At 41.2% G+C, this 26,352-nt stretch overlaps 1 protein-coding gene across 2 annotated transcripts in view; it reads left to right on the forward strand.

Moving 5' to 3' along the window:
- The window catches only part of exoc6b (exocyst complex component 6B), an 88,217-nt gene extending 67,089 nt beyond the window's left edge, over nucleotides 1–21,128 (forward strand). For both annotated transcript variants that reach the window (XM_018689344.2, XM_018689345.2), the window contains 2 exons: nucleotides 15,681–15,793; nucleotides 17,557–21,128. In XM_018689344.2, coding sequence (XP_018544860.1) covers nucleotides 15,681–15,793; nucleotides 17,557–17,683 — 240 coding nt within the window. In that variant the 3' untranslated portion in view covers nucleotides 17,684–21,128. The remainder of the gene's footprint in view (nucleotides 1–15,680; nucleotides 15,794–17,556) is intronic.
- Nucleotides 21,129–26,352: the final 5,224 nt, after the last annotated feature.

The raw sequence follows: 26,352 nt of genomic DNA on the forward strand, positions 1-26,352 counted from the left end.
GTTTTTATGTGATTCAAATGCGCTATAGAAGTTTGCCTTCCTTTACTTTGTTTTTCACGCTAGAAGGAGCTTATTAGAGTAAAGCTACAAGAGGAGCTACACTGAAATATTTCCTTTTTACAGTTTATCTGAGGTTGTTTGCTGACAAATGAATCGATATGGTGTGGTATGTGTGAACGTTTCCATTTCATCTTTAAGTAACTGAGATCAAGTCCTTTCAAAAGCAGACGGATGATAATGATTAAATATTGAAGGTGTGTAGCTAAGCAAGGCCCGTCTGTCACCATCTTATTCATTTTTTATTGTTGCGGGACTCAAACCAGGTCAAAACTTTGTTACAGGTCGTCAACTTTTTAAAGTGAAGGTTAGGAGAAGGGTAGACTGAGGTGAAATTGAGGACAGGAAGAGATAGAGGAGGTCGGAGCGAGATGGAGGGGAGGCTGAAGAATCTGCTACTGTCACATTCCTGAGGACTGTGGTCACGCTGGGACAGCTGCAGCGTGGGCGTGTTTGTAAAACTGTGACAGGTCAGGTTCAGGAAAGGGACTGCTGACAAGACTGTACGCATGTGTGTGTGTGTGTCGGGGGCTGAACGGCGGCCAGCGTACACATGCGACAGGTTGACCTTCGACCTTTCAACTCCTCACCAGACTCATGTGGAGGGGTAGGGAGAGAGGGAGGACAAACAAGGAGAGAAGATGGAAAGAGATGGTGAAAGTGCACCAAAAAATAAATAAAAAATCTGAGCAGAAAGGCGTAAATGAGGGAGAAAGTTGGAGAAGGGGTGGATGAATGAATCCAAAAGGAAAATGACAGGAAGAAGAGAAAAAGAGAGAGTGGGAGCGTTCTGGGCGAGATTCTGAACATCACCGAGAGAGAAAACAAGACGTGAATGCGTGAAAACGTCGAGCAAAAAGCGAGGGATCGCGGAGTGAAAGAGTGCAGTCAGGTGAAAGTGATACGGCTGGTGAAACGGACATACAGGGTGGTCTCTCCCTCGTTCTCCCCTCTGTCTCTCCCCCCTCTCTCTCTCTCTCCTCGGGAGGCTGACACTTCCCTTCTTCCGTTTGACCGGTCACAGAAGGGGGGATGAATAGAGGAGTGGAGAGGGGTGAAAAGAGCGAGATGACCGGAGAAGAAAGAGGCGGCGAAGGGAGGATGAGCAGCAGACGGACATCTAAATGCTCGCCCCGCCGATCTATTGCCGGGGGAGAGAGCAGGGGGAGACACGCAAACTTTCGGACGTGGGATCACAAAAGTGTCGATGGTCCTGCAAAACATGCACTCATAGAAATGCTGGTCCGCCGGGCGTCATGGTGGCCAAGCAGTCTGAGAGACGCACCGTGTAACCACGCAACCGTGACGTCCTGGGTTCAGATCTGGCCAAGAACTCGTACTGCATCCCATCAGCTCCGTTTCTCTCTTTTTATAATGTCTAACATCGAGAAAATGATGAAAAGAATGAAGGAAAGTTTTGATTTCTGAATGGGAACCCAGATTGTTGAGTTGTGGATGTCGAAAAACAAATAAAATTTAAACTAAGTAGTGTTAAAAATTGGTTAGAAGTACACACTGAAGGCACAAGGGCTGTCACGTTGTATTTGAAATATAAACTATGTCCAAAAGTGGGACACAGTTCAATCTCTAATCATCTGGTGGAGCTTAAAATCCGGAAGAATTGTAGTTAAAGGTGACCCTGTTTGCTGGACTCAACCTCAAACCTCAAGTGCGAGTTGAGTCTTGGGTCTCCATTGTTTGAGAACAAATAAGAGTCAAGTCTGAGTCATCAAGGTTGAGTCTTTGAAAGTGACGTCTAAGTCCTCATCTCCACCCAAGTTTTAGTGCTCAAGTTCATGTCAAATTACGAGTCTTGAACATCAGGATTCAGTTGGACTTAACTCTCAAGGACTAAAACTCCTTCTCAACCCGACCGGTCAAGGCAGATGGCCACCCAGCCTGAGTCCAGTTCTGCTCAAGGTTTCTGCCTCTTGAAAGAAAGTTTGTCTTCTCCACTGTCGCCTAGTTCTGCTCATGGTGGGAACTGTTGGGTCTCTTTGAGTAAAGAGTTCGGTCTAGACCTGCTCCATATGAAAAGTGCCCTCAGATAACTCCTGAAGCGACTTAAAAAACTGACTGGACTTGTGTGCAGCTTTCCAACAATAACAGCAGCATCGGAAATTACCAGACTGTAGTTTAGAATTAGGCTACATGGGCTACATTTCTATCCATGCGATCCATCCAATCAATCAATCCATCCATCCATGCATTTCAATTTAATCAAATCATTTATGTGTTTAAATCATTGATTTGATTTTCATGTTGTACACAACAGTGGCTCCTTTTGCTTGATGTAGAGAAAGGTTGAGAGATGAAATCATCCACTTCACCTCCTTTATAACTTACAGTGAAGGCTCATCATTTTTACAGATTGCTCACCAAACTCACCAGTATTCAGATTTCTTGAAAGGATCGAATGACTTAAAGGTGGTTGTGTCTTTTCCTGCTGCAGGAAGCACAACCCAGGAAAACCTCTCGGAGTAGAAAACTGGGAGAAAATTCAAATGAGCCGATCCTTTGTAAAGCTTAAAACAAACACCTACTGCGTGGCTGCACTGCAAATTGTGTTTTTAAAATCAATTTCCACCCAGATTTTTTTTTTTTCTCTTTTGCGGTTGTTCATTTATTTTAGATGATCAGAGTTCAAGCTGTTTTCTTTTCCCCCAGATTCCAAGAAATAGAAATAATGAGTGTTAATGTAGTGGAGAGGAAAGAAAATAATCCGGTTATCCTCCACTTGACTCTGAGCTCTAAACTTTTTTTTTAAAGCTTTGCCTTGTTTTAGAGTAATTTTTATGAATGTGGCTCTTCCCCCTCACTCCTCCTCTTCCTCTCAGTTTCTTTTTCTACTTCTTTTTCCCTCTTAAAGTGCCGTTACAAGGCGTCGTGGAGGCTGATGTCTCCTCCAAACACACACAACTCACAACGGGTGCAATGCAAGGTCAATGGGATAAGTATTGGTGCCAGGGAGGGGTGAGAACTCGCCGTAAGGACCCCCCCAAAACTCCAAAAAAACACCCTTATCTGATCACACACACATACTTGCATACACACACCTGTCTCACACACATGCATTTGATCTTCCTCTTTATATTTTACAGCTGACTTTGCGTGTTTGGAACGTCTGCGCTCGAGATAACGCAGCAAAAAATAGTTTGAGAAAGTGTGCGTCCAAGTCAAGATGTTATTTGTGTGGGAGAATTCACTTGGTGTGTGTGTGTGTGTGTGTGTGTGTGTGTTTCTCGGCCCCTGTCTCAACTTCCTGTCCCGTCTGTGGCCGGGCCTTATCGGCGTGACAACAGGTCAGCCGGTGGTCACGGCAACAGTGCTATTCAGCAGCAACCTGATTGGACGGGGTGGGGAGCGGCGGTTCGCTGCTTCCGACCGATGGTCAAGTAGCGGTCAGGAATTGTGGGAGGGAGGGTCAAGGTGGTTCAGATACACACTTAAATTGATCTCACACGCTTTAATAAATGGATTTGACTCATAAAAATCGCAGATATAGATGCACACACACCCTCGCGTCTTCCTCTTTCTGACATAATAATAACACACACTTAAACACACACACACACACTGAGTGGCCGTGTGTTGACCGGGTCAGGTCATTGTTCTGCGTTATCAGTCTTGACCTCTCCATCAGGCTCCCCGATACGACCTGCATCTACACCCCTTCCTGTGTGTGAGTGTGTGAGAGAGAAACTCTGCGGTCATTTCATGGTCAAACCAAAAAATCGAGACCCTTAAAACCGCTCTCACCTTTCAACTGTTTCCTGTTTTGGGGGTTGTTGAGGAGACAAGAGTCAGAGAGAGAAGTTCAAGCTGCAGTGAAAACGTTGGGAAACACTTGAGTAGATCTGCAAATTGGATCCTTTTTTTTTTTCTCCTCCTGCAGTTGAATAATTGCTTGAAGGCCACAGATGTATTTGAGATTTCTACTAAATGTGTTTGGACTTGTGACCTTTTGTCACATGTTGCAGCAGTTTTAGATGTTTCCTCGGTCGAATTTCATAACAAAATGAAGCAACGATTTAAGAAATGTCTGAAATAATAAGTAGAATTTGCAGTAAAATAACATACTCCTGCAAACTCCTCAGATTTATCCTCCAATCCTTTAGTTCTCCTGATCCTCCAGTCTGGGAACCTCTGATCCAGATGACTAATAAATTCATATCATAAGATTACAAGCTACGCCACCAAATGCACCGCAGATTATTTTAATGCTACCCCTGCCTCCCGTTTCTTTTAGACTTTTGGAGCACATAGCAAAAGAATCTCAGTGTTATCAAATACATTTTCTGTGATATTGAGTCTCAAATGTCTTGTTTTTCTTACGACAAGTGCAGAAAAATAATCTTTAAAACTGTTTCTTTGCCTCCAACATTTGAAATCTGTACAAGAATAAAGAAATTTAACTAAAAGTTGACGAGCACAGGCAACAGAAAGAGTTAAAATTATTTCACCACACTCACACACTTGTTTATAAAAGAAAAAAATGAGGCATTTAGGATACAACAAAACACAAAAAGAACTTTGTAAGATTGTGATTTTGGAGTGTAGGGTGATGTTTTCAAGGTTTTTCTGGCCTTTTCTCTCGAAATCAACTTTATGTAAATATATCAGTCAATAGACTTTAATGCAGTACACTGTTTATACTGTATACTCATTGGCTTAGTGTGAGTGTGAGTGTGGAAGTACCTCAATTTAGACACAGACCTTGAGTTTCTGATTCTTTAGATCCACTGTAGACATGTTTTAAAGGATAAGTTCACTTTTTTCCCACATACCCACATGTACATAGATTACTATTTAACTCCTGTCTATACTGACCGTAAACTGACCCCTTTCTAACACAATTTAATTGTAAGAGGACATTTACAGTCCTCATTCTGTGTTTAGTTGAGCTACATCTACAGATAATATGAGGCTTGATCGATCGGTTCCTGTTTTTTAAAGTACAAAATTCACTGTTCCAGTTGTATTGACCTGCAGAATTTGGTGCTAAAAGGACTTTAACTTTGTAAGATAATCACTTCATTTGTTTAACTCAGGCTGTATGAAAGTTAATATGAGTTTAAGTGAAATAATAAGAAGCAAAACATATTTCTAAGTGGAGGGGGAGTTTTTAAATCCAGTTTAGCAAAGTACTTCAGCCTTTATTGACAATTAAAAAGTGCCGGAATTCAACTTTAAAAGTAATTTGAATCCATGTAGAAGCGTTTAATGCAAAATAATTCTAAGAGTATTTTAATCTAATTCAAGCTGTGGTGAAAGCCTTTACCAAAGTGAAATCTGAGACGTGGACGAACCCAAAATGAACTCCTGGCCCAGAATTAACCTCTAAAAAGTGTCTGGACACAAATTGACTTTAAAAAAGTGACTGAGGCCAAAATTGACCTTTTTAAAAAGTGCTTGAATCTAAATTGAGCTCAGAGCGGCAGCTAAAAAGCCGCTGTTTTTCCAGCCCTGTTTGTTTTGGAGTATTCTGTCTTTATTTGCTTTATCAGTGCACAGAGCAGCTCCCAGCAGGCCCCTCTGACTTCAGCCTGCACTCGTTTATCGTCTCCCCGTTTCTCACTCGCTCCTTCTTCCTCCTCCGTAACATCTAGTTACCCTCCGCCTGACCTCTTTCGCTCCCTCCTTTTCCCTTTCTCCTGCAGTCCTGTAATATTTCCCCAATCATTCTTTTTGACTTTTCTCTCTTCCCTCTCATTTACCTCCTCTCATTTTCTCTCTCTCTCTCTCCCACTCCGTCTCTGTCCGTCTATGTCTCTCGCTCGCCCTCTCTCCGTCTGTGTAGTGTCTAATTGACAGCGGAGACCCCTGGTTGAACCACCAGCGCTCCTCTCTCGTTTTTGTTTCTGTTTTTTTTTCCGCACTCATTCCATTTCAGCCAGCTCTCACTTTTGTCGAGGGGTCGTACAACTTCTCTTGTCACTGCTGACGAGGAAAGAGAGAGGGGGAGGATGGGGGAGGTGATAGAGGTGAGAGACAGAGTAAGTGGGAGAAAGAGAAAGGAGATAATGGAAAGAGGGGAAAAGTTAAGAGACAAAGCAGGAGAAAGAGAACATAAGTGAGTTATGTAAGTAAGGTAGCTTAGAGTTCAGAGGAACAACCTGAGAGGAACAACCCAGAGTAATAATGCTCTAAAGATAACATGATATTTGGGAGCGTATACGCTACTGTGAGCTAATCAAAACCAATCACCTTGAGGTCTTTGATGAGCAATAAGTTGTAAAGACTGTCCAACATTAGATCACATCTACTAACTACAGGATCAGGGTGCACAACAGCACATAAAGGTTTTGGTCTAATTCTTAAATGTGAATCGATGTTGCTTTTCAGCACCAATCGAGAAGACTTAACTATAATTTAGCCAATGTCCTGTTCGGTGAAAAAAGGGAAATCAGTGCCACAAGAACGAGCAAAATATATAAAATAAGTCCAACTGCCAGTTCCTCACAGTAGCTTTGAATTGTGCCTTACAGGTTAATCAATTAGTTGAGTTGAATTCTCTTTAATTAGCAAAATAAACTGCTGAATATCACCCCTAAAAAATGGCAATACATTCGTCCAGTTGCCCAAACCTTTAGCAATACAAATACAAAAGTGTGTGAGATCTACTCACATACATGAAGGTTAAAAAAAACTTTTCAGAGATCAGTTTATTGCTGTCAATAATTGATGTAGAGCAACAATAACAAGTCCCCAACCAAAGCTTTTGTTTTCCAGCTGAGTATAATTTATATGTTTTTGATTAACTTATCAGTTGAAAGCTCCTGAATGGCAGTCATCCAGCCTGCTAAAGTGCCCTTGAGCAAGCTCCAGTGGTGCTGTTCTGTAGCTGACCTTTGACCTCTGTGCTCAGGGTAACAACACAAAAGACAGCTTCCCCACAGGGAGCGATAAAATACCCAGATTTTATCTTTTCTCCGCTGTATATTATTACCCTGCACATGACGAGCATTCGGCCCTGCTGCTGATTAATAAAGTACAGTGTGTACGATGAAGGAGTATCACAGTGGAGATTGTGCTATGTTGTGGTTTCTGGCAGCAGCGAGTTGCGGTCGTAGAAACGAGGCTGCAGGCGGACGCACAAAGATACAAGCTTTTGGTTTTAATTTAATTTTTGGCCCACCGGTAAGAAAGAAAAATTAGTTCCCTGTTGCGGAGCGATAAACATCCCAGCTTACTTCGTTCCATTCATAGATCGAGATGGAGCGATACAGTTCAAGCTGCAGGAAACTCTATAGGTCTGTGTGTTGTTGTTATAGAAGAGGAGAGTGAGAGAAAGTTTCTGCTGTTTGTTGGAGTTTAAGTGTCTGTCAGACGCTCAGAGAGACGGTAGCCGGACAGCAGATAACCCCTGAATATGCCCTCTGACCTCTTGCTTTCAGGGGTCAAGAACAGAGGTTTGGGGTTAAGTGTAAAATCCTTTTTTGCTGCAGGTTGTCAGTCGGCTTCTTGTGCCCGACCAGTTCAGGTTGGACAGGCTTAAATGATAGTTTGTGTGTGATTATCAGTAATTTTCAGTGATTTATCAAACAAAACAGCCAAACGTTTGATGGTTTCAGCTTCTCAGATGTGAGGATTTACTACTTTTCTCAGTTTTATTCAGTTGTAAATTTAACATTTTAGAGTTTGTGACTTGTATCTGGATGTATCAGCCGCCCTAAAAGGGTCTTACAGACTAGAGATGATGAAAGTAACTGTTGGGTTTAGACTGTTTGTCAGGCAAAACAAGCAATTTTATGTCATTATCTTGGGCTTTATAGAATTTTGATGGGTATTTTCCACCGTTATATGATGTTTTATGGACCAAATAATGAATCAGGGAATCAATTAAAGAATCTTTAGCTTAAATCGAGTGTAGTTTGTGTACAGAAAATATATAAGTTTGAAAGCATTTTATTTTCTCATGTTTTGGTGTGTAAATGATTGATAGCAATCAGCAACCACCAGTGGTCAATCGTCCATGTCAATGGACGTCCGCTAAAGTGCTCGTTTTTGCCACTGACAGACTCCCATTGTTATTATCAGTGTCTGAGAACATTATGGATTGAATTCCTACAGTGAAAGACCTTTTTATTCAAGAGTTTTTGTTTTCTTGTTGTGGTGTTTTAAATATTTAATCTGGCACCAAGTAAAGAAAATCTTGATCTTTTCTGAGACCTTTGTCCCAGAAAACTGTAGCAGTCCAACATGACACTGACAGGCAGGTGTCAAACTAATCTTCTTTCTCTGGCCATAAGAAAACACTCCTGCTCTTTTGAGTGACCTTTCAACCCTGAAACCCGGCCAAGAGATTACAGATTGCAGCAGGTAGAGGGAGGGAGAATTCACAGATGACGGACGTGTTGTTGTTTTTTCCTGATAAAAGTAAAACCCACTCTCTCTGCTTTTAGTGAGTTGAATTCTTGTTGGAAGGACATTTTCTTCTCATTTTTTGACCTTAAACATACTCCAGGCAGACTTGATTGACAGGTGTCAGTGTGGTCTTGGTGTGTCGGTGGTGACCTTTGAACTTAAATGAGGATTTAGTGATGGCGGGAGGGAAAGAAGGGAGAGTCGACTGATGATGGACAGGTGTCAAAGCAAACGTTTTTCCTGATGGCGACAGGTCAGAAGCACTTTTCTTTGCTTTTGGTGACCTTTGAACTTCAGTGGGAGGCTGCTGAAGACAAAAAACTGCATGTTTAGTATTTTTATTAAAGGGAACTGACGCAGTGTCAGCTGGAATTGGCTCCAACCCTCCTGCAACCCTTAAGGATAAATGGTATAGGTAATGGATGGATGGTTGCCGGTGCTACGTTGGCTCATGTTTGACCGATGAGGAAGTTTCTCCGTTTTGAAAACACCTTTTGTCGTGCATTATAATCAATTAATTCACTTCGTGTTTTAGACTCTTGGTCGGACGGAGGAAGACATTCGAGGATGTAACCTAGGGCAACACTTTTCATGGTTATTTCTGAAGGTCTGAAAGCAATCAGTAGATTAATTGATGGTTAAAATGATGTCCAACAGTGATCTCTTTAAAGTGCAGCAGGTAAATGGATGGATGGATGATGGATGGAGGGAAGGACTGGAGATGGACAGGTGCCAAAATAAAAAGTCTAATCCACTTTCCTTGCTTTTAGTGACCTTTGACCTCCTCTCTGTCAAATTTAAAGAGGAGCTGGACAGCTGAGAGAGAGAGGGAGTGGATGTTGGGAGGAAGGGATGGATGGATGGAGTGTAAGAAACAGTGAAGGTATGCAGGAGAAAAAGTAGAATATTACTTATTTTGTTTAATTTTTTTTATCAGCTTTTCATTTTTTCTGCCGGTTTTGTCAAGAGAAATGATCTTTGGTTCAGGGTGTTTAGTCACAAATTTCTTTCCTTCATCGCAGAAACATTACATAATCACAACCAGTGTGTGTGTGTGTGTGTCTGTGTGTGTGTGTGTGTGTGTGTGTGTGTGCGCGCGCGCACACGGGTGTAAACATGATGAATTCTGGGTGACCCTGACGTTTGGCCATTAGGAACGGGAACACAGCAATTCCCCGACGGTCCTAAACAAATAAATCCTGCCCACAGCCGGAATAACCATTAACAAGTCTGCTAAACATTGAGGAGGGGGGAGGAGGAGGAGGGGGGGGGAGGCATGGATGGAGAGGGGAAAGAGAGGAAGGATGGCGAGAATGAGGAGAGGAGGAGGAGATGGAAAGAAAGGAGAGATTTAGGAGGACGAGGTGGAGGAGAAGTGAAGAGAGAGCAAAGAAAGGAAGGGATGGAGAGATGAGACTGAAAAGAGGAGGAGGAGGAGGTAAAAGGGGGAGAAGAGAGAGAAGGGGAGGAAAGGGAGAGGTAAGGGGGAGTGTAGATAGAAGGGGGGATGGTGAGAATGAGGAGAAGGAGAAGAGGGATGAGGAGGAAGAGAAGGTAAAGGGGGAGAAGATAAGAAGAGTGGAAAGAAAGAAGGGACAGGAAGGAGGGAGGGATGGAGGAGGAAGAGATGGAGGAGGGGAGAGGGAGAGGTCAGGGAAAGAAAGGGATGGAGAGACGAGGCAAAGGGAGGAGAAGGAACAGAGAGAACAGGAGTAGGCGGAGAGGGAAGGTAAGGATGGAGGGATGAAATAGGAATAAAGTTGATGATAAGAGTAGAAGAAAAAGGGCGAGGAGAGGAAGGGGGAGGAGGGGGAGGTACAGGTAGAGATGGAGAGGGAAAGAATGGAGGGATGGAGAGATGGAATGACAAAGTAAAGGAGGAGGCGGAGGTCAAAGGAGGGTGAGGAGAGAGATGTACAGATAGACAAGAAAAGAAAGGGGGGATGGAGAGATAAGGAGAGCAGGAATGCAGAGGGAGGAACGGAGAGATAGAAACAGGGGGGGAAGGAGGAGGCGAGGATGGAGGAGAAGGAGAGGGAGCTGTAAGGAAAGGAAGGAGTGATGGATAAGGGAGGGAGGGAGGGAGGGAGGACCCCATTAGCGGAGGAGAAATGAGAGAAAACAAACAAGAAATGTGAGGGTAACACGTCACTTTGTTTTTCTGCTCGTCTCCCCCTCCTCCCCCTCCTCCCCCCATAAGAATAAGAGGAAGCAATAATCTGTGTGTGTGTGTGTGTGTGTGTGTGTGTGTGGAGACAGAAGCGATAGCACGGGGGAGGTCATGGCGAGGTGAGAGAGGGGGAGAGAGACGGAGGGAGAAGTTCAGCGAGAGGTGAAGAGAGAGACCTGCCGTTTTCTCTGTGTGTGTGTGTGTGTTTAGGGTGAATCGAGGGTCAGGTGTGTGTGTGTGTGTGTGTGAGTGTGTGTGTGTGAGTGTGTGTGTGTGTGTGACGACCTGCTGGCTCGCGTGTGGCTCATTTTTTTTTTTTTTTTTGGAAAGCCCACGCTCTCCATTTTTTCTCCTCCTTCTTCTTCTTCTTCTTCTCTTCCATTTCCATCCGTCTTATCTGCCTCTCCTCCTCCTCCTCTTCCTCCTCCTCCTCCTCCTCCTCCTCCTCCTCCTACTGTTTGTACCCTACACTCCTCCTTCCATCCCTCCATCCAAACTTACCTACTGACCTCAAGTTCACCCAAAACTCCTCGTCCTCCCTTTCTCCTCATCTCATCTCCTTCATTTCCTTTTTGTCTCCTCCTCTTCTCAGATTCTTTCTTCATCTCTCTATCTCCTCCCCCCTTCCCTCTCTCGTCTCTCCTCTTCTTATGTCTTGCCTTCCGTCTCCTCCTTTCTTTCTCCTCTCCTTTATCTCCTGTTCTTTCCTCAGAAGAGAGGAGCTTCTCCTCCTTCCTCCCTCTCTTTTCTGTGTCACCTCCTCTTCTTGTCTTTCACCTCTCTTCCTGTCTCTCCTCTGTTGCCTGTTCTTTCATTCTTCACTTCTCCTCCTCTCTTTTGTCTCCTTTTCTTTTTTCCTCTCTTCCTCTCTGTAAACTTTATTTCCCTCTCTCCTTTTTTCACTTCCTTACCTCCCCGGATCTTCTCTTTCTCTTCTTCCTCTTTTGCTTCTCCCTCTCCTCATCATCTCTCCTCTTCTTCCTCTCCTCCTTTTCTCTTCCCATCTAACTTCATCAGTCCTGTCCTGCCCCCTTTTCTTCATCGTCTTCCTCCTCTTATCTCCTCCTCACCTCTTTTCTCTCCTCCCCCTCTTTATTTCCCTTCACCTCCCTCCTTTCCCTTCTTTTTTCCACCTTAATTCCTCCTCTCTTTCTCCTCCTTTTCTCCCTCTTTTCCTTCATCTTCATCCCCCCGGTGATGCGGAGCATTTGTTTTCTGTTATCTCTGATACAAAAACCGAGAGAGAGAGGGAGGTAGGGAAAAAAGAAAAGAAGGAAAGAGAGAGATCACAGAGTAGATAACAGGAAAATCTCCTATGTATATATATGAACGTGTGTGTGGACATGTCTTTCTCTGCTTGTGAGGACAAATTTTGGGGGTTAAACCATCGTTGTGAGGACATTTTTCTGTTCCTGCAGCTTTTCTTATCTTCTCAGGGTTTATTTCCCCCTGAACAGACAGCCACAGTATCTGCCTTTATCTGGCGTGTCTTCAACTTGTATTTGCCCCATGCACGTGCACACACTCACGTGCACGCCCCCACACTGCCTGCACATCAGCAGCCGACATTAAACCTCAAAACAGCTTGTGACACCTCATCTGTGCCTAATTAACCGACATATTTGTTCACATAACTTCACAGGCTTGATGATATTTGTGCTTTATGTAACTGCCGGTATTTGTGTGTCTGTGTGTACCTGTTTGTGCGTGCACATGCAGCCTGTGTGTGTGTGTGTTTGTGCTTGTTTATATGGGAGGATTAGCAGGTCAAACCTCGGCCGAGCAAAGGGTGAACTCGGGGACAAAGGAGAGAGAGTGAGAGCGAGAGGCGAATGCAGAAGTGAAAGGACCAGAGGGGAGGAAGGGAAGGAGGAGGAGGAGGAGGAGGAGGAGAAGAAAACAGCGATAGGAGATGGTGGGAGTGGGAAGAAGGAAGGGAGAGGAGGGAGGAAAAGATCAGGAAGTCCAAATGAACCATTCGTCTTGTAGTCTCCTCCCTCCAAAAGCCAGATTTAGAGGAAACATCAGTTTTAATAACTCGCCAGTGAACGTAGAAAATATTCAGGACACTTCCTGTTTTCATGAATGACTCTGATGAGGTCAGTTCAGGTAAAAGCCCTGACCTCTTTACTCGTAAAACTTGCATCACTCACTCCTGTTATATGCACGTCATTCGAGTGTGTGCAATTAAATTGACTGACATGCTGCGGATAAATAAACATGATGATCCAGGAGTGCAGGATTTGTACAGGATTCAATGACATTGCGGGATTTTCTGCACCGTCCTGTAAAGTGCATGTTTATGTTCTGTAAGTGCTTAAATATTTCTGCAGAATATTATACAGAATATGCACTTTACAGGACGGTTTAACTAAAATTAATTAGGAATTCAGCCTTTACAAAGGTGTATATTCTTAAAATAACAGGCACATAAATACCTGATCAGCCCTCCCTGAATTTATTAAAGATGATGGATTTATTAAAAGGTGTTTGCAGATTCAAGAAAAAAGCAATGATAATAAGGCATGATAGCACAAGATAAAAAATATAAATACAACACAAAATTGAGGTAAAATGAAATAAAATAGAGATAAACACAACACTGTGTCATGGTGGTGGTGTAGAAAGTACCATTGAAGTGTAGTTTCATCTTTCTTAAAACCCTGGCATTGACTAGATGCTGCCCTGCCCTCGTAGTATAGTTCGCCTTTTTTTCACGTCAGGTAACATGCAGAGAGAGGATGTTTGAAGAGAAACCGCTCATCCAAAAAACTTCATGTTCGACACTGCACTTCTTTGGGTTCTCAGCAGCACACCTGAGAAGTTTGAAGTTGATCGGATGAGCAGCTGTTGAGGAAAGCAGCAGACAGACAGACAGACAGATTCTTCCATTTATACTCAGATTGAGTCATTGATGCTGAATCGAAGTCTTGTTTCTGCTAAACTCCAGTGGTTTCTTCACCTTATTAAAACTTCACTTCAACTTCAACACAAAGACTGTAATTAGACTTTCATCATTTCTCTGAACTTTGAAAGCGTGCCACCTCCAACTTCTCTCTGCTTCCTGTTTTGTCTAATGGCGCACCTCCATCTCCTATCACTCGTCCATCCCCTACCCTCACTCTTATCTATCCATCTTCATCTGCCCTTCCTTTACCTCCCCCACCCTCTCTCTTTCTCTCTGCTGTTATCCATTTCTCTCCATCTGCGTCTCTTTCCATCTCTACTCTCTCTCATTTTCTCCCACATGTGGTTTTGCTCTCCATCCCTCTGTACTCCTTCCTTCCCTCCCTCCTCTCCTCTCCTCTCTCATCCCTCGCTCACATATGGTTTCTCTCTCTGGATCTGTGTGTGTTTGGTGTTACCCAGAGTTCACTGGGGCTCCTCGCTCATATATTTGTGTGTCTGTGTGTGTTGTGCAGACAGAGATAGAGACAGAGGAGTGTGTATGTCTGTAGGGTTTTTGCCTGCCCGGGCCTGTTTCTCTATGTTAGGTAGAGTTCAGCAGGGCAGCGTCAGGTTATGCAACAGTTTCAAATGTGGGACATTTAGAGGAAGACTTCAACCCCCTCTCCCCCTCCTCTCGCCTTTTCTCCTTCCTTCAACCCTCCACACTCCTCTCCTTCTCTTTTCTTCTATTTGCATTTCTTGTTTTGTTTATTTACCTGAAAAATCCCAGAAATTGAGCAACACAGTAGATTACTGGACAGTAAGTCAATTAATCATACGTTGCACCAGCTGTTCTTGAGTTACACCATTAAAACTTGAGACATAAATTAGTTTAAAGTAAATTGGTGGCTAGAAAACATCATTATTTAATAGTGTATCTCATTATAGCACCAAAAGATGCAGCAAAACTGTCAGAAATAACATAATAATTCATTAAACTTCCCTTATAAACACTGGTATGACTGTTTTATTTGTGTGTAAACATGAGGAAATATGTGTGTTTCAGAGTAAGTTGTACTCATTTTGAAATGGGGGGAAATACCCGATTAGGTCGATCTAGCAGATGTTATTTGGCCTGTTTAGTCTCATGTTTTGTAATTTGGGGTTTGCTGTGAAATTTTTCCAGTTTAGGTCTTTACTATACAACATTTTGGTCAAGCGTGGGATCAGATACATCGACCAGATTCGACTACTTCCTTTTTCAGTCTAAACAGCCAGTGGCTGTAAATACTTAGTGATGACTAATCTCTGTGTAAGATCTATCCAGCATGATGAGACACGTTTTTATTTAGTGATAGGTACATTTCCACTTAGTAAACTGTTACGTTTTACCAGCTTCGTCATCGTTTACCTCAGGGATCAATGATTAAACTGGATTAATCATCACGTAGAAGACGTAAACATAACCAAGTCAGACGTTTGAATTTTAGTGGTGACCTCAAAATGTTGTAAAATGTAAAGTTGTCTTTCCTGAACTAATAATTCACACTTTTAAATAATCTCTCATTGCAAATATGTCCCATCCCGACATCCGGTTTTAATAGGATCATATTAAGACGTAAAGAGGCCATTTCAAGATGTACTGAGACTTAAAAATGTTGTATCCTGTATGGACGATATAAAAAAATTAAATTGTAAGACATAAGACTTTAGAGAAGATGTACTTAAGGAAGTTCCATATTTTACAATCTCTCTGTCTTTATGGAAATTTACTCCTGCTCCAAAGGTCAGAAAAGCTGTTAATAATTTTGATTTAATGTTATTTTCGTCATAATACGGCAGCTGATTAGTCAAATCGAGGAGTTTTTAACACCGATCTTTGGCTCTGGAAAACATGATTGACTCACAGTTTCATAAATTTCCACTAATCTCTTCCACAAAACTGTCATATTTGGTGGCAGCATTTAAGATTTCCTATCATATTTCTTAGTTTTGGCGCTGCTTTTAAACTGGTTACCGACTCTTACTCAACATGTTGATAACGACGAGTTCGCGTGGGCCATCTGAGCCAACGATCTGCTGGATGGTGTTTATGTTCTCACATCTTAATGGATCATTTAATCTCTCCAAGACTGAGGGTGTAAACAGGAAACATCTTTTTTTTTATATATATCTCTTTATCTCTGTCTTTGTCTAGTTACTGGAACTGTTTACCCAGTGGGATTGGTCAACCTACCTGGCTGACTACGGCAAACCCACCTGCAAATACCTGAGAGTCAACCCACACACTGCACTGGCCCTGCTGGAGAAGTGAGTAGACCTTTTATTACCACATTTCCTGTTTTTTTTTTTTTTTTAACGCTTTCTTCCATTGTTCAGCTCTCTCTTTGTTCCTGGACTCATCATTTCTTTGTTGTGCTCCATTAAAGTCATGAGTCAGTTAGTTGACTATATTTGGGTTTAATCACACAAAATAAGCAGTATAAGGACTTAGCTCAAAATTTTGGGAAATATGCTTATTGTTTTTTTTTTTCTTGAGGGTTAGATGGGGAAATTTGGTAGCGCACTCGTGTCTGTGTTGAGTATGAAGCCAAAGCCAGGATGTGCTTAGCTTAGCTTAGCTTAAAGAATGGAAATATGTATTCTTGAATGTTGGCTTTGTTGCCTCTAAAGCGAACCAAAGTGAACTTAGGTGTGCTTGTGGCGATTTGGAGTTGAACCTTCCTAGAACCAGTTTGCTTTTCTATGGGATAAACAGCCATCTCTGTATACACCATCCAAACATTTTGATGGTTTCCAGATTTATAAAAATGGCAGTTGCAAAGTTTTAGTTGGTCTTCTTGGTAACTGTAACCCCGGCTCCTGATGTAAGTGGTTGTTGGTTCTAGACCAGCAAAGTGTCGGTGGTTCCATGTTCTTAAATATGATAATTTGTTCATTTTCTTTGTCTTACATTATTTTCAATTGAATATCTTTTGGTTTTGGTGTGTTGATTGGAGAAAACAAGACCTGTGACGTCACGTGTTTTGTGACTAAACGATTAATCAGTGAATCTGACAAAAAAATCAGCAGATTCATCGGAAAATAAGGAAAATTATTGCTAAAACTCTCAAAAAATAAGCATATTTTCCCAAATGTTAACCTATTTGTTTAATAGAAATTACTTTTAGTTGCAGCTTGACATCAAAGCACTACCTGTCATCCCTACCTCCATCTCAGCTGCTCTCTTCTGTTTCCTGTCTGTCCTCTGTCGTGTTTTGACAGGTTATTTAAGCCGTAAGTATTGTCTCTGCTGTGTGTGTTTGTTTAATGATGGATTCTGGCATGTGTAAAAACAGCTTAGATGACTACTAGAGCGTGTAAATACAAGAAAGAGAAATAATCTGCGTGTGTCTAATATCACATATGTGCCTAAACACAGGCACGCACGCACATCCTGATCGCAAATAAACTCATGTCAGGATGATGTTTATCGCAGAGGCCGTTATCGGTCGGATGTTATCACTACAACAACACCCACATCATGTATCTGTGTACCATCAGATTATAAGAGAAGAGCCTAAGCTGCTGATACTGATGATAACCACACACACACAACCTGCATTCACACACACTTTCAGGCAAAGAGTCGCATGATCCCGTTCATTGTTCTGTACAGTACGGTTGACCTTCTTTAATCCAGAGCTCCGGTAAGGGCCCAGGCGCCGGTGGTCCCTCTGTGCCCAGGAGGAAGCACCCTGCTGGGGCTTGTCTGGTCTGCTGGAGCCCCTGAACTTCCCGGAGGTCCATAACAGTCCAGTGTTCTGCGACAAAAACACAAAACACATGCTGAAACACACTTTCTCATGTGACACCGGACACACACGTAGAGACCTTTAAAGCCGGAATGAAATGTCTTTTTCAGAGATTTGTGTGTTCGTACTGAGCATGCTCGTTGTTTGAGGTTCAGACTAAACTCACGCTCTTTCCTGAATGCATCAGATGTGCTACTATTAATAATACACAACAAACAGACCCTTGTTTTTCGTGATCTTCCCGTCCATCAATCCCTTCTTCTTCTTCTTTTTCTCCAGGATGAGGGAGACGAGCAGGAAGAACAACGTCTTCGCCCAGTTCAGGAAGATGGACAGAGACCGACAGAAGCTCATCGACACCGTCATCAAACAGCTACGCAACCTCATCGCACAGCACCACACCTAAAGCGAGCCGCCTGATTGGCCTGCCAAATCAAACTCAGATTAAAATTGATTTAAATCCATCCAACCTGATGAAAAGCAGAACCCCACAATCACTGGCGGATCCATGCACCTTAACTTAACTCCACTGAACTTCCAATAACCAGTACAAACTTGCAATAAGATCATTGGATTACAAGCTTGTGCTTTGATTGGTTAATTTAAGACACTGTTTCTGGATTAAGGATAATTTTCAAGACTGGAATATCTTTGATTGCTCAGGCTAAAACAAGATTTTTTTCAGTTCATCTGCCTGAAAGCTTGCAAGCAAATTGCCAATAAATAATCCAGTTGGGTTCTTCCAAAACTTTAACCTTTAAAAAACAAAACGAATTGGAGGCTGTTGTCAGTCCTGTTTGAATTCAGGTCCAACTGATTTGGGTAAACTTATGGTCTGAAGACGACAAAGAAAAGAAGCTCTTCCTTATACAAGGGGTGATAAACTTCCAAACTTATCAGTCTAATCAACCCTTGTATTATTGGCTCATCCAAAATAGCTGATGCCAACTCTTCCTTCCAGCTTTGTTTAGGACAAGTCTGCTGATATTACTATCAACAAATCCCACAAAAAGACCAAAACCATCAATGATTTAACTCCATAAAGATCTATAGTTTGTGCAACCAAGCCTGCTGTAGTTTATTTTGATTCAGTCCTGCAGCTAGATTGCAAAATGCGTATCCATCTGCAGCTGAAAATAGTCCACTAACAAATGCACTATTTTCTCCTCTCTGGACAATGTTTTCTAAAAACAAAAACTTACTTGACTCTTTTTTAAAAGTATAACTCTATATTTGTGACCAGTTTTTACCTGTTTACTTCCACTACTACCAATGGACACGTTTGAATACCAGAGAAAGAATTGACATTTTTGGTTTTGGTTTTATTCACTCGGTTTGTTGACAGTAAAAAAAATATACAGTATCACCTACGTTATACTCAAACTTAAATTGAGCTTAATCTTAGAAGCAGTTGGCTTCTGTTGGACTTCTGACCTTTGGAGAACAACTAAGTAGAGCTAGTAATTGTATTGTAAAGTTTAATCACCAGCCAAAACAATAACCATTTCAGACCATGACCATAGATGTTAAAATGCGAAAAATGTTGCAAGTACAGTGAGGAAAACATTATGAACTAAAATATTCCTAAACCACATATTCTGCTTTTTCATCCTTCAGAAATCTTTCAGTTTCTGACCACTTTGTTGCTGTATTTCAGTTGCTGGATGCTGTTGAGCCTTGTTGTCAATGTATTTGTTAAGTCTACAAAATGCAAACACAGGTTAAATTTGGCTATGAGTTAAGGTAGATTCAAAGGGGAGAATCTGTGAGTATTTAAGCGAGAACTCACATTTGCAGAGATTTTATTCTTTCTACCACAAGCTTCACATTTCCCTGGCTTAAAAATCTTAACTGAACTGGCTGGTTAAGCAGTCTGTCCTCATAAATATTTTTCCAGCCTTTAATGTCTTCCACATTGCTTTCTCTCACTGTGGCACAATAACAGCACGTTTTGAATGTACATCAGCGAGGGTCGTCATCTTCAATAGTCGTGACATTTTAATATCGCAGCCAGACGAGCACTGAACTCAACATCAAGTCTGGAAAAAAGAAAAAAAAAAAAAGTAGATACTGCTGGTGAATAAACAGAATGTTCCTCCAGTATTCTTTATCTTCTGATAAAGGGGGGTTGTTGACGCAACATGGCAACCCAGTTCCCTCTTAATATACAACCTGGCAAACACTTGAATGGCTGCTCAGAACTGGCAACCTCGTTCCCCGCATCCTAACACCCGAAAGCACAGCGGGTGTTTGGGATTTAAAAAGGGGATGTTGTCCAAACATGGCAACCTGTTCCCCGCCCTTTTCCATCCGATATGAATGGGGGATGTTGCCCGAGCATTTTCTACTCATCATGTATAAACAACTGGGTCTTAAAGAGGGGGGATGATGCCCCCAATCTGGCAACCGCTCTGAAGCGTATACTGTTTTGTCTGTCTGGTTTGACTAGAAAGAGACTAATTTGTATAGAAACCATTGTACTAATGCCAAGAACACACACTTTCATGTCTTCCATAAACATATGCCAAGCTGTGTGTGTGTTTAGTTTTGTTTAGTTGAAGCACAGCACGTAATTACATTCACACTAGATTATTTTTGGAACTAATATGGGTCTCTTTTTTTTTGCTCTTTGTGTTGCTTTTATCTTAAACTTGGGTGCAATAATAGCATTGGAAACTGCAGCATTTGCATTTGTGTATGTGTGTGTGTGTTAATTATGGCGCTTTATAAAGGGATTCAACCTTAACAAGTGTGTGTCAGAAGGGAATTTAAGTCTTCCGCTTCCTCTCTGCTCCACAAAAAAAGGAGGATATTCACTCAGTCGCCATGTGGGTTTCTGTGAGTTTGTCTTCACTTGTGCATGCCGGCACTGTGAAATCCAGTCTGTGCATTTGTGCTGATGTGTATGTTTGTTTGTTTTTTTTTTTAAATCCATCCTTAGATGTGTATCACTTTTAGGTGTTAGTAAGGGAACGGGGCCGTCGTTATTGAATGTGCCTTTGCTGTATTTTGTTTTGTTTTCCTGCCAATAAAGCAGCAACACTGTGGTGTTTGAACTCTGGTGGAGGTCTCTTTGTAACATTACTTTTTCCGCAACACTAAGTATGATGCTATACTGCTGCTATTTGATTTTATCCAAGTATTTCTCGCTTTCCCTGTTGACATAAAACTTTAAAAAAAAATTTAAAATACTAGTCGTTCTTTGTTTTCCGATTTCATTGTCCTAAAATGAAAATTGGGCCTATAGGTCACTACATATTTTTCCCTGATTGATATCACCCCATCAATGTTTTCTGCCACTATGATCGCCTTATACTCGTGTCACGTTAAGTAACAGTTTAGTGCCATCGTCAGTTCAAGCAAAGAAATCTTTGGCCTTACTTTTCGCAACTATTAAACTACTAGCAACTACTAAAACACTTGTGTGAACGGAATGGCTTCTTAAATTGTTAGGTAGCTTTATGTACGACATCTGGAACTTTCTGTAAAAGTTCATAAAAGTTCACCCATCTTGGTTTGCCTGGAACACACCAATCTATATTGTTTTGATCTCTTCTTTCTGATTCCAACCCCTTGCTCAAGAGCACTGTGGCAGTAATAAACAAGGCAACAGTCAGTTACTGGTCGATCCAGGCGTTCAAACTGACAACCCTTCAATGTCCAGAGTCCTCACGCTGCAGGTGTTGCTGCTGCTTTGTTTTGTATTTTGTAAGCAGAAATCTTTATTGAGACAGAAGCACTGTAAATGCTGTTGTATTAAACCACTAATGAATTAAACTGAACTAAAGATACTAATAAAATTGCAACAAATGCCAACAGACAAATATGGAATAAATGGGAAAAATGTTGAATATTTTGTCTTGACTGTTATTTAACTGAGTAACATCAGCAGTTGAGTTAAACCTGCTTTTAATACAACACAGTTCGCCTTTCAGCCTTCACTTTTGAGTCAACAACTTCCACAAATTGGACCAATCAGAGGCGGTTGCTAGGCGGGGCACGGTCAGTTGACCAATCAACGTTTGCCTGCTGAAGTTGGCTGGCGTCTGACGTCCTTGGATGTTACGTGTGTCGTCATTGAACGTGACCGACGACGGGAAGAGCAAAACAGAGCGGAGAGGCGGAAAAAAGAGTGAAAAAATGGAGTAAAACCAACGTTTGAGTCGATTTGGTTTGTTTACAGGCGGAGAAACTTCATTACAGAGTAAACCTGGATGCTAAAACAGAGCTTTGGAGCTGTTTTTGTCCCGGGACAGTGAGACTGGACGTTGAGAACTCCTGTAGCGCAGAGGTAAGCTACCTAGCTAAGTAGCAGTTAGCGCTAGCATTAGCCTTCTCTTTTAATGCTATACTTTTCATTTTCAGTTGTTTTTATTGTGTTGGTGAACGTGTGTTTGTGTTTCTGTGATTAAAGCCTCCCTGACATGAGTTGTGGGTCCATAGTGGACTAATGATAAGTCACCACCTGTTGTTTGTTTGTTTACATGTGTTTGCCAACATTGTGTGTCTTTTTGCAATGTTGTGTTTCATCCTGGTCATTTTGTGTGAGGTTGTGGTGGTTTAGCATCTCTTTGTGAGAGCTTTCATCTCTTTATGGTCAAGTTTTTGTGCCTTTGTGGTCATTTTGAATGGTTTATGTCTGGCTGTGGCAGTTTTGCTTTTCTGCTGTGTCGTATTGTGTGTCTTTGTAGTTTTGTGTTGTTCCCAGTAATCTGACCATGGTCATCCATTGATCCTCTGTTGTTTATGTTAGTGTTCAATCATTTGTTTGTGGTGATTTGATGCACTCAGTTTTGTGTTAACTACAAGTTTGAAAGCTAGATTTTAACTCTCTGCCTTTTCGCAATGCATGAGTTGAGATTACTGTTAGAAATAATTAAAGTAAGACTATAAAGGTTTAACTTTGGCTTTTATTTTTTTTACTGCTTTTGTCTCTGAGGTCATTATCATCTTGTGACTGTCAAGGACATGGTTTAGTTTCAGTGTCCTGTTCTCCTACATTGTCTAAGTTTAAGTGGTGAAAAATTTGTATGACTGTTAGTTAGTTAGTTAGTTAGTTAGTTGACAATTAAGACAGAAAATCAGTTCATCTTAGTTACTTTTCTTCAGCAGGTGATGCCAGTCAACTGTTCATTTTCTGAGATACTTCTCTAATGTTTGTTAAATGTTCTGATTCAGCTGTAATGTTGAATATTTCTCTGTGTTTTCATGGTTAAACTGTTGATGAGGAATAGGTAGTAGTGTATTGATCATTTTTCTTTCTATGTTTCTCTTTGATTTCCTCCAGGTGTCACCACTTCAATATTATCCATGATCGGAGAGACATGTGCAAGAGTCAGTAGTGATGGAGTTTCCCGATTCGATGGCACCGTCCACAATCACAAAGACATTGTCCATAATCTTGCGATCATGGAGACATAGTCCACAATGACAGAGAGTCTTTGTACGATGAAGAATTTCTTTGAGACCAGGACTGAGGCCTCCAGGTAATTCACATGCAGCTTTACATCAACTGTCCAACACAGACATTAAACTGTTTGTGTTCAGTATTCAGTATATCAAATAAGTGCAATAATAGAAGTAATCTGCAATATAGAAATAATGTATTAATAATCTGTATTAACAGAATGTAATGTAAAAGTGATTAGCAATATCATAAGTAAGATGTAATAGTCAAAGCAATCTGATGCTAGATGTAATTTGCAACAGTAAGCATCTGTAAATTTAGAAATAATATGTAATAAGAAAAGTGTTATGTAATGGTAAAAGTAATCTAATATTAGTGGTATCAGTAAAAGTAATCTGTAATACAAAAGCAATGCAGAGGTAATAGTTCAGCTGTAATGTTGAATATTTCTGTGTTTTCATGGTTAAGCTGTTGAGGAATAGGTAGTAGTGTATTGATCATTTTCCTTTCAGTTTGTTAAATGTCTGAATCAAAATCAATAAATGTTTTCTAACTAAACATTTGAGTTGAATTTCTCTATTTTCAAGCTTATGCACCTTAACCTAATCATACAGATGATTTTACTGAAATGTCAAATGTTTTCTACTTTTAACTGCTAAATTAAGATGTATCATGGAAATAATTCAACAATTGAAACATTTGAGAGTTTCAACAAAGATTAAAGACTAAGATTAAAATCACAGAGCTATCAGCATCATAAACTAACATATCATTTGATATATCCAGTTTATTATTTTCATTATACCAGCCTGATTGTTTAAATTTTGAAGTTTATAATAGACAAAGTTTTTGCTGTTGTTTGTTTTTGTTTTTTAAACCCTAAATGCCATGAAATTACTGAGCTACTTCCTGGATAATTTTGTGGTCATAAGCAGTTGACTGTGCACCCCCACTCTGATTTAAATCCTACCGGCGCAAAGGCAATCTTGTTCATGGTGTGTTTAAGGCACCAGGTGAGTTTTGTATTTTTCATTTGCATGGATGTGTGTCTGCCCCACCATTTTCCTGATTCTTCATCCTTGTTGTGATGAAATCTATTCCAAACACTAGCCACCATCTCTCTCTTTCTGTGTCCCCCTGCCTGACTTTCATCACGGTGACCTTTGACCTCTCAGACTGCTGTGAGGGATGTGATTAACGAGGACTTTATGTGTGTGTTCGGTGGAGGGTAGCGATGCGCATTGAAAGCAACACAAACTCTGCACACTGCAGGTTTCCTCAGCCGACTGTGTGTGTGTGTGTGTGTGTGTGTGTGTGTGTGTTCCCAGCAGTCTATAGAGGAGCGGTGGAGCGCTCAGAGCTTCAGGACGCCTCACAAAAACCTCCCTCTCTGTTTCCGTTTTCTCTCTTTCTCTGAACTTTCTGAACTCTCTCTTTTCTCTTTTACATTTTTTTCATGCACTCATTAAGCTGAATGTCTATAAAGTGTCCTTGCTTCCTTCTGCTCTGTGTCATCTTAGCTCATCCTGACCCCCCCCAAAAAAAGAGAAAGAAGCAGCAGCTTTCCGTCTAATGGAAGCTGCAGACTTCTCTGAGTTGGTGACGAGCTGAGTCAGTTATCACTTTATCACTTTATCATCTCTCAGGGGCTGACTCCACAGATTTTGGTTCCTCATTTTGGTAGCGACAGTAAATTAGTTTGGGTTATTCTCGGGTCACCAAGTTCAAAGAATAACAGTGTCAAAATAGAGGCTACAGTAGATCAGCTGAGGGTAGTCTTGGTTTAAATGCACGTCATTTTTGGTTGTTTAAACTGTTATTGTGACAGGTTCAGAAATAACATGAATGGAAATAGAGAGGGATTTTTTGTGAGGCATCAAAAACTGTTCCTTGTCTGTTCTGTTGAAATGCTCAGTTTTTATTCTGTGTCTTTTATTGTCCAATGTTTTTTGTTATTACTCAGAAACATGGACTCCATATGAATAATGATGTGGCTCCATAGCTGTTGGATGTGTAAAGTAGTTTATCTGTCAGTGTTGTGTTGGCCGAATATTATCCAGGTTTAGATTTTTGCTCTAAAGCAACATTAAGCCACAGTGTAGCCTCTACTGTCGCATTCTAACATTCTAAGCCTTTGATCTGTGTGTTCCGTTGTTTTCCCAGGGTTCTAAAAGAGCTTAGGTGCTGTCTGGGATCCAGATGGTGGTGGTTGGTTTGAAATTATTCAAAGTAAATTTTTTGACTAGCGTCTATTGATGTCACCAAATAAAAAGTTTGTAATAGGGAGAATGGAGCCTCTGTCATTCCCACTCTGAGCAGGTACAATCTCCCTCTAACTGAGCTTTAAGTGCTGCAATCAGGCCCAGCAAGTTCCAGAGTAACGCTGAACTGCAGATCAGTTAAAAAGACTTAGAAGTCATTAAAAACCAGTGTTCATCTCTGATATCCAGCCAGGAAACTTTGATAATAGTAAGAATTATAAACAGATTTTGTGTGTTTGTTACAGCGACAGCACTTCCTGCTCCAGAAGCCGGGGTTCATGGGTAGTTTGCTCTGTTCGGCCACGTTTCAGTTTGGTGAGTAGGACTACTTCTCAAAATCATGACCAAATTTAGGGTAAATGTTGCTCTTTGTACATCTGTCTTGGTTTCGCTGTGTGAAATTTGTAAATTTTGAAGAGGATTAATTACTGGAGGTTTTCTTACATTCCCATTTGCACTATCTGCAAAGAAACTCTGAACAGCAGCTTTTTCTGTTCTGTGTCGTAAAGCAGTCAAGCAGATTTTCTACCAAAACTGATCACCTGACACTCATAGAGTAGTCAAATAAGATCTTACCAATGTTTTTAAAATAGAGTGGTGCAGGAATGAGCTCTAAATCGCAGAAGCAAGTTAGCATTTTAGCATTCTTGGTTCCTTTCATCCCAAAGTCAGTGGGTTTTTGGTTAGATGGCTGAAATAAGGTCTGTGGTTTTAACACAAGCATTTTCACATTTTGATCTACAACTTTTTTCTTTAGAGTTACACGTGATAAATTACTAGAAATATTAGCTTTGAAAGATGGAGAGAAGGAAGCTGAAAAACTGGGGAGAAATGAGAGCAGGTTTGGCAGCGACAGAAAGATGAAGGTTCAAGGCTTTCCTCTTACTTTCATGTCTATCCCTCTCTTAAAGTGTGTGTCTGTGTTATCAGGATAAAAGTGAGTAAATGAGCATATTTGTCCAATCATTTCAAAGTCCTTCCTCTCTGCTGGACACACACTTTTGAGTATTACAAGATGTGTTGCAGTACAGTGTGTGTTATCTCATTATTACCCCTCTGACAGTGGTGTGTCTCACATTTATGTGGTCTGGCAAGTGTGAGAAGAAGCAGATCTCTCTTTCAAACACACACACACGAGCATCCAGACTAATATAACAATCTTCACGTTTCCTCTGCTGTCTTTTGTCTTTTTAAGAAAAGCCAAACACATCACGAGCAGCTGGATAAAGCAGCTGTTTATAGATTAGATTTGTGGCTCTGTGTATGAATCCCATTCAGAAGTGCTACTTGGGCTGAGGTCTTTTATAAACGTGTCCAAAATTAAAAGATAAATTTGGTCATTACCTCCATGGAAGTGGTTGTCAGGATGTCTGGAAAACTGGTTGACAAGTCTTAAAGACTTAAGAC

This window comes from Lates calcarifer, linkage group LG14, assembly GCF_001640805.2.
Source record: "Lates calcarifer isolate ASB-BC8 linkage group LG14, TLL_Latcal_v3, whole genome shotgun sequence".
Lineage (NCBI taxonomy): Eukaryota > Metazoa > Chordata > Actinopteri > Centropomidae > Lates > Lates calcarifer.